Here is a 9,262-nt window from a genome sequence, read left to right as displayed (position 1 = left end):
TTAAGGTTTTTCGAAGGAAAAGGGGAATAATTTAGGGTTTTTTGAAGAAGAAGGGGAGTAATTTAGGGGATTTCGAAGAGGAAGGGGAAAAATTAGGGCTTTTTTCGAAGCAGCACAGGGAGAAAATGGCTTGGAATTTCTGAAATGAAGGAAGGTTTGCTTATAAAAGGGGCACGTGCGTCACACGTGAAAGTCAAACGTTAGTATTGACGGTCAAACACTCGAATCCGTTAAAAGGTACTCTTTTGCAAACAAAAGTATTACATATGGTAGTTTTTTGCAAAAAAAATTAGATAAGGTAGTTTTTTGCAAATTCAGGTATAGAATAGGTAGTTTCATAGAATTTTCTCTTAATAAAATAATATTTTTATTGACTATTTTATTATTCTCAACTAAAAGATTTTACTATTCATAATCTACGTAAATAATTTATATGAAAACATCAAATATGAACAAAGAGCGTATGACATTACCAATAATAATAATAATAATAATAATAATAATAATAATAATAATAATGTAATTTCAAAAAAATTGTAATAATATATGATGGAAATTCTATAGCCGATCAAAAGATTCATGCTACCAAAGTATTAAAAGTAACATACATTTTAATACACCCAACCATTTCTTTCTGAACTGAGATGAAACACAACCCTTTTTTCCACTCTTGTGTTCCCTTTGGAAACAGTTACTTCAAATTTAAATACACTTTAAATGTCGCCTTTTCTTAACTTATGTAGCTAAGCCTGTTGTTTTACAAATGGGGCACAAATTCTTGTGTGTCAACCACTGTTTGATACACTCTCTGTGGAAATCATGTCCACAATCCAGTGTTCCGATGTCCTCTCCGTCGGTATACTCTTCCTGTTATGCCCAACAAAATGGTAAAACCGTCACTTTCAAGTGAAACAAACCCGAACGTCAAACAGCGAAGTTATGAGCAGAAAGCTACTTAATCACCTGACATATACAGCAAGGCTCCGACTCAATATGATCGTCACTCATAGTATGTATGTACTTGCACTGCTTCATACTGCTCAATATTTTCTCCACGCTTAGTCCGGTGCAGACGTTACCAATTCGCTCTTCCAAAGCCAACAGCTCCTGTAATTAATTGTCATAAGCTGTTAGTATTACTATGCCCAAGAGACCCGTGATCTGACTCTGACCCAGACCCTAACCCTGACTAAAAATATTTTAGCAGTATATGATTTTGTGTACCTCATAAGACATGTTATCAACATCAAGCCGCATGTCCCTATGTTGATCATGAATATCGGCCATTCCAAATAAGACTGAATGATCAAGGAGCATTACATCCTGCACAAAGAGAGCAAGTTTAAACCAACACACAAAGCGCCTAGGACTGTTTTCACTAGATTTTATGCAATCGTAAATCATAATCTATAACAAGCTTAGATGTATACTCACAATGCATGCAGTACGCCAACACCATAACACATGATGACATACTACTAATAAGAACTTAATCTCTTCACAATCTGAATGTGAATAAACAGAAAACACTAAAAAATACAGTAGGCAACCAAAAGTCAAAAGTCAAAAAATAGAAGACAACAATTTTGTCAAATTTGAATTCAATTACTCTACTCCCTCCTCGGCTCTCAATTTGCCTCATTTTTTATTCTTTTTTGTTCCACTCTGTTTGCTCATTATCTTATTAAGAAATGGATTACATCACTTTCTTTTACACTATGTTTGGAAATGAGAAAATGTAAGGAAAGAAAGGGGAAGGAAATAGAGAAATTGCAATTTCCCTCATTAGATGACAATAGGGGAAGTGAGGGAATGGGAAGGGAATTAGAAGGAGGAACTCATTCATAATTTTAACAAAACAAATCCTTCCAACATATGAAAGATTTGGAAAGAAAACACACCAATCTTCCCTCCCTTCCCCTTCCCCTCCCACTCTCCCTCATTCACAATAGATTTGAAAGGAAAACACATCAATCTCCTTCCCTTTCCTTCCCTTCCAAAACTATTATTCAAACATAGCGTTTAATCTCATTTGTACAGTTCAATCTCTCTTTTCATTTGATATCATATTTATTACACTAAAACCATATTATCGAAGGTCACCAATTCTACTATATGGATTAGATTTTGGGGCTTTTAGAAATATCAAAGTAGGAAGATAAGAGTAGCGGCAAATGTTTTGATCAATGAGTGTATATACCTTGAAGGATAAATTTCAAAACAAAAATATTTAAAAAAAGGGGTTCGGAGTTGCAAATATTATTAAGAAAAAGATGAAAGAGGACCGTTTAAGATAGTTTTGGCACGTGTAAAGACGGAGTAGCGAACCGCTAAAGAAGATAGAAAGACTTAAAAAGAGGGCGAAAAAGACCGAAAATACTTGGAGAAAAAAAGTGAAAAGGATATAAAGGATCTAAACCTATAAATAAAGAAGAAAGAAAATCAAAATGAATGGAGAAGAATTCATACAAATGACCATTAGAACTAATATCTTAGTTTATGTAGTCGACTCCAATCTTTTAGGATTAAGACTCTGATGTTGTTGTTGCTCTTTCTCCAAATACACAAAACCCACAACCCTACTCCAACTATGGCTTTTTAACCATCCTTCGACACAAACTCTCCTTCCTTTCTATCTTTCCCCCTTCCGCATGTTACTCTAGGCCTCAGAAAATCCACTATGTTCTCACAAGTGTACCTTAATCCTTAGGTCATTGCTCTCAATCCTCACTTTCATTCTTTTCTCTTATTGATGACTTTGACTTTGTCTTCTTCTCTCTATTCTCACCTTCATTCCCTCAATATTGAGGGCAACAAGTAACCGCTTTGACTAAAGGGAAGATAGAAAAGGAATAAACTAGTATAGTGAAAAACGGTATGCTAGTATGATCCAACATTTCGATTTAAACTTTTCCAGTTTTGTTTTTGAATTCTCAATTTATGATTTGAATTCTTAGCCCAAGTTGTAGATATGTTTTTGTTTTGAATTTGGATTTTGTCCCGTTAATGTTTATGGGTTTAGACCCTTTTTATGAAAAGCCACCGGAACAGGACAGTCAGTTTTGAACCTGCTCGTACTCCGATATTGAGCCGGTTTCTTTCTTGTACTACTGACCTTGAACCAGATTGTCTTACCCGGTTCAAAGAAGAACCGTTCAATGTTCAACACTAACGATTTAAGTTTTCAGAATTTGTGATCCTCGTTAGATTCTGATGGCAGTTATTGGAAATTTGGTTGTCCAAGTCTAAGGACAAGATCCAACACAAATAACATCCTCCAACCATATACATGAATTTCAAAGAAGACAATTGAAAGCTATTCATAAAATCAAAATTGTATGGAAGCTAACCTCAAAACGTAATCCTTCACCTCTACGCATCATATCCAAGACATTGCGAAGCTGTTGCACAAACAAACAACCAACGTCAGCGACTCAGCGTTATCCAGATATCACAAGAGGAATAAAGTTAAACTGGATTCTCATTGTTATCATTAAAACAGGTTCCTTGTGTTAAAACTATAATTGTAGAACAATAAATCAGCTTACTACTTCAGTAATGCCAGGAAAATACAATGCTTTGCTTAACAGAGTTAAGGTGAAAATAAAGCAATCAAAAGAAACACTTTAGTGCAACATCTGGTTATTAGGCACCCAAATGAACACCCATACAAGACGGATTCAAAGCAGAGTTTATATCCTAAAAGCAAAGGCAAAAAGATCATCAAATGATAATAGTGAATCTATAGAGACAATAAACAAATGTACCTCAGATACAAGGCGGCTTCTTCCTTCACCAGCAGCTGCTAATGCTCGCAAAGAATTGGGAGTGCCAAGAGCACCATCACCTTGCCTCTCGGTCCACAATGCTGACCTAGAATGTGACTGATTATGTCCCTGGTTCGCACCCATAGATGGAAGTATTCCGTCAGGTGAGTTACCTGGACCTGAACGAAGTTGGTTATTACTACTGCTGTGGCCAGCCATTTCAGGCCCTATCGTAGATAACAATGATCTACGAACATATTCCGACAACCGACGGGAATACTGTGCTGGAGAATGACGGTGAGGGGCCCAACTAGGTCCAAGTGCAGTGTGTGAAGCTGAAGCTGAAACTGACCCAGTGCGAGAACTTGATGGAATGTTTCTAGAGATACCAACATTTCCACTCCTCACATTCCAATTTGTTGGACTTTGAGCAGAATTTCTTGTCTCTGCAGGAGGGACAAACATTGGATGTTCAGCAATATTCCTTGGAATGTTTCTAGAGTTCAAATCTTCAGGCAACATAGCATCCCTATCGCCAGGAATGACAGGACTGGATGAACTTCCAGGCCTTAAATTAGGAGATCCGTTCCACCTCTGAACTTGTGAATTCCGCTGAAGAGCAGATACACGCAACATAACAGATTGACTTTGTGGGATTGAACTTTCCGGTAGGATTGGAGACATCAAGTCAATAGGGGGATTCAAAGGCAAAATTCCTAATGGTTGATGGGCTGATGGAATATCAGGTCGCCGATCACCACTATTAGGTGCTAATGAAAACGAATTATTTGGCAAAGAATCTTGCTGTATTGAAGGATTCATCCTCAAACGATAACTCCTCTGAGAGATTTCTGAGCCTGCAGGCAAACTTACAGGACGGAAAATGTCAGCCGGAACTCCTCCACCCATCCCAAGTCCGAGTCTTGAATTGACTTGTTCTGTTGCACTAATGTTAGGAGAGCCTACTGATGGTAAAGGTGCATTAACACTTCCACTAGCATCATATCGAGGAGGAACTGCATGCCACGAGCTGCTCTCTGCCTGGGAAAAGCAATTTCCACTACTAGAAGACTGTCCAGCATTTCCTTCAAGGGTTTTTCTCTTACACGAAAGACGACGGCCATCCATCAAGCAACCACGCCTGCATTCATCCTCTTCAACAAGTAAACCACCACTTCCAGACGAAGCAAAGGGATCAGAACTACTAGTAGAAGGAAGAAATTTGCCCCTAGAGCCATTAGATTTTGAGGAATTAGGACAGTCCATAACATCACCAACTCTAAGAAAATTTCTATCACTAAAATCCTGCCTTTGAGAACCAGAATTTGGGTCGGAGCTTTGCACAAACGAGGGCCCAATAACAACCTGGTTGCTGCTAATGTTCAAATTGACACCGTTTTGTGAGACAAAATTTGCAGGATCATATCTCTGCTCTTCTAACCTCAACGCAATACCCACAGATCCATTCATTGAAGTGGACCATCCACTTTGAGTTAATTGATCATCACAGCTAACCACGTTCTGGTTAATACTAGAACTTTGTTCACCAATAGTCCATCTACTCAGGCCTGTCCCTTCTTGACTAACACCACCCATGTTATCAGAATTGGTAGCTGAAATCCTAAGATCAGACACCCTATTTTCAGGGGGATTCCGGATATTATTCCAGCAAATTTGCTGATCCATACCCACATTGCTTGACGGGGACCCATAATCAAAGTTTATTGAATCAGGTAGGGAACCTATGGCACTCCTCTGCCCCTGCATCAAGCCTGTGTGTTTTTTCCTGTAGACAACAATCTAATGGTACAATTAAAAAAGATAGTGTTGGCTGTAGCAGATCTTCTCAAACTGAAATCACAAACAAAAAAAATAAAACGTTGGTTAAGATTAATACATTGAAAAGAAATCATAACACAGTCCAAGAAATCAGTAACATACATCAGAAGCAAATTAAATGAATATCCGAAGTTCCAAGCAAATACAAAAACAGAAGGATACATTCATTGGACAAAGAGAAATGCAAAGACTACAAATTGAAACCTTGCTCTCAAATATTTGGTGGATTATAACTTCGCAAGTTGAATGGAACAAGCTTAACATGACCTTGTATTGACATACTATATAAGAAAACATTGAAAAACTATATATCATCACACATTAGACGAAGAAGCCGATATCCTTTGTTAGTCCTGGACATCTAATAATTAGTTAACCTCAAAAGTTCATCAACGACCATATGTAAGTTCATACTAGTAATCTGCTCACGCACCATGAATCAAAAAATAGCAAATTATGGCTAATTAAGGTCATATTGAGCAACTTGCGAATCCCACAATTGGACCTGGGATATTTTTATCCAACCCGAAAATTGATCCGAAAATCGACAGAAAAATATGGGTTTTAACTTGGAACCCGAAACTTGATGTAACCTGGACAACTTGGGAAAAATCTGACCCGTTGGGTTAGAGACCATTATTTAAAAAATACAATAATCATATACTTGGACTAAGAAAAATGGCAAAATGACCAACATTCTTTGTTGGTTGCTAACTTTACCTTCCAAACCCAACCAACCAACTGCGAGCCCAATAAATTAAGCCCATCAAAAGGCATAGTAATCAAGCCTAACAATAAGGTCCACCAACTAGAACCACATGTTAGATTTATTGGCATGACCTGTTAACGTGGCCTACCAGCTAGCCTAGTGAAGCATGTGGCTTAAATGGTTGAGAAAGGGATGACAAATCTGACCCGTTGGGTTAGAGACCATTATTTAAAAAATACAATAATCATATACTTGGACTAAGAAAAATGGCAAAATGACCAACATTCTTTGTTGGTTGCTAACTTTACCTTCCAAACCCAACCAACCAACTGCGAGCCCAATAAATTAAGCCCATCAAAAGGCATAGTAATCAAGCCTAACAATAAGGTCCACCAACTAGAACCACATGTCAGATTTATTGGCATGACCTGTTAACGTGGCCTACCAGCTAGCCTAGTGAAGCATGTGGCTTAAATGGTTGAGAAAGGGATGACATTATGCAGAGAGTTGTTGCTTAGAGTTGGTGTATCTTGTCCAATGTGAGATGTTTGTTTGTCTAGTAAATAGCACTTTTAAGAATTCAGTCTCACAACCCCTCTACTACTTGTCATATCTTTTCATTCTTCAACTGAATTTAACCAAATCACTTCCATATTAATCTTGGCACTAAAAGGAACATTTTAAGTCTTAGTTTGGACCTAAGGAGTTCTCATGCAAGTTGCAATAACTGGAGACATTTGCCTACTTGAGCACATTTTGCAACCTTAAGCTTGTGAATACGCCCATCTTAACGATTTTTAAGAGACACAATATGAACCCTTAATGGACACTTATCTCAGTTATTTGATCGAAGTAATCTATGCTGAAATTTTGAAAGAAATAAAATTATGAAAAACATGTCTACAAAATTTAAGTCATAACCTGTTGGGTCAATCAAACCGACCTAGGACCCGAAATGAACGAACCCAAAAACAACCTAAACCGAGAGCGATCCGATCCAAAAACAACCCGATCAAAACTGATTCGAACCGAGACCCGTCCAAACAACCGATTTCCCAATTCTACCCGCAATCAGCCATACTAAAGGAACCCTTCATCCATAAAGAATACACATCTTATCATTTGTATATACACCACAATCATACAACATTAGTGAACCTCATGAGTTTAAAACTTACAAAAATATATAGAGAAGCGTGCAATATAAGAAAACCTTTTAAGCAAGCTAATAGTCCATTAGTAAAGCAATTGCATAAGATGCTCAAAATTTTGTAATCAAACACAAACTTGAGACCCTAAAATGCCAGTTCAAGATGCTCAAATTCATTATTTTTTTTTTCCTTTACAGAGCATTTATCACTAAAATAAATCGGTCCAGAAACACAAATAATATAATTCAAAAAGACCAAGACTTTCTGATAAGTAAAAATTTATATCATGTTAATCTGAGTCCCAAATAGCCAAATTCAAGTAAGCAACAGAATCCAAAATCATATCTATAAGCTCAAACCATCCCAGAAAAAAAAAATTAAAAAAAAAAAGTGAAACCCTGAAAATTAAAAGAAAATTGCAAACCAAATGACAAAACTTGTCCCAGTTCATGACAGCAAGTTGGAAAGTACAAGATTCAAGGTTACGAAGTTAACCCAGAAGTATAAGAATCAATTTAAGGACAAAAAGAAAAACTAATCATCTAAAAAAGAAATCCAAAAAAAAAAATCAAAAGAGCATACCTTCTTAGATGGATCTGCTTCTAGAAACCCAGAAAAATAACAGAAATACACAGAAACCTCCTTTCTCTCTCTTCTGATTTCTTCTCTGAAAAAAGGAGAAGAGGAAAGACAACAGAAGAGAGGTTGAAGGGTTGGAAGATGAGATGAAAGAGAAGTAGAAATACAAAGGAAGAAACTTGATTAAAGAGGTGAATGTAGGGAATGACCAATGGGAATAGGGTTCATGGTAATTTTTTTGTATTTACATTTGAAAATTAATATGATATTTATTTTTATTAGTTGTTATAGTTATTGACAATTTGAAAATGTCTTTATTTATAGCAACTAGTAAAAATAGAGGAAATACATATATGATTTTGTGAAAACATTAGTAATTGGTAAAAATAAAAACTAATTGATTATTACGTATCTCAATTCAATAATAGTCTCTCCTATTCATTTTACTTATTTTATTTGATTTTTTAAACACTATTTATCAATCACTTTTATTATTTGATTTGTTCTTAATCTATACGTTACAACATAGGCATGTGAGATCTTGTTTAATTCGTTGTAAATTTTATTAATATTAACTTTTTATAATTTTTACTCAAGCACAATTAGAAATATTTAAGTTTGAAAACGTATATTGGCAAATGTGTCAAAACCAAATGGAACAAATAAAGGAATTAGGAGGAAGTAATGTTTATTCAAAACCAAATACTATATATAAAATTATCCTTCTACGAATCCTAGGTTACTTATATTTCTGCCAGAAACAAATTTTTATTTTTATTTTATTTTTAAAAAGAATTATAAACACTAAACACTATATCTTATTATCGATTCAAGAAGAGGAATATTCAAAATTAAAGTCATTAAATTTAAAACTTTATTCTTCATTAATGAATTTTCCTATTTTCTAGGCTTAAAATCTGTAATTATCACTAATTCTATTTCAAAATCACGATTTATATAATTTTTATGGTAATTTCATGTAATTTGGTAAAACCTTTTTATTTTTCTTCTATTCCTATCCCAATTGATTATGTTCTACAATTGGATATTTCTATAAAGTTTTTGTCTTGGTAGTATCTTTCATTTTTGTAATCGAGGTTGCAATAGATTGTGTTGTGCATGAAGTATTTATCTTGATAACTTTTTTTTAGAAGTATTTGTCTTTTTCCTAGATTACTTAAATACATGCAATTATACAAACTAATGTAAATTAACAA

At 35.4% G+C, this 9,262-nt stretch overlaps 1 protein-coding gene across 1 annotated transcript; it reads right to left on the bottom strand.

Annotated features, from left to right (window-relative positions):
- Positions 1–523: 523 nt before the first annotated feature.
- LOC130798063 (probable E3 ubiquitin-protein ligase RHG1A) lies at positions 524–8,306 on the bottom strand. The gene is made up of 6 exons (XM_057660918.1): positions 8,049–8,306; positions 3,768–5,618; positions 3,351–3,401; positions 1,225–1,323; positions 964–1,107; positions 524–867 (listed from the first exon to the last, which is right to left on the bottom strand). The coding sequence occupies exons 2-6, from the start codon at positions 5,532–5,534 to the stop codon at positions 736–738; spliced, it is 2,193 nt and encodes a 730-aa protein (XP_057516901.1). The 5' UTR covers positions 5,535–5,618; positions 8,049–8,306; the 3' UTR covers positions 524–735.
- Between the last annotated feature and the right edge of the window lie 956 nt (positions 8,307–9,262).

Source organism: Amaranthus tricolor, chromosome 13 (genome assembly GCF_026212465.1).
Source record: "Amaranthus tricolor cultivar Red isolate AtriRed21 chromosome 13, ASM2621246v1, whole genome shotgun sequence".
NCBI lineage: Eukaryota > Viridiplantae > Streptophyta > Magnoliopsida > Caryophyllales > Amaranthaceae > Amaranthus > Amaranthus tricolor.
The sequence above is the reverse complement of the archived record's forward strand: the minus strand, read 5'-3'. Positions and strand labels throughout refer to the sequence as shown.

Coding starts and splice junctions, on each gene's coding strand:
- LOC130798063 (XM_057660918.1), bottom strand. CDS start 5,534: ATGCAGGGGCAGAGGAGTGCCATAGGTTCCCTACCTGATTCAATAAAC. Junction 1,324..3,350: donor GTGAAGGATTACGTTTTGAG/GTTAGCTTCCAT, acceptor CTCTTTGTGCAG/GATGTAATGCTCCTTGATCA. Junction 868..963: donor AGCCTTGCTGTATATGTCAG/GTGATTAAGTAG, acceptor TGGGCATAACAG/GAAGAGTATACCGACGGAGA.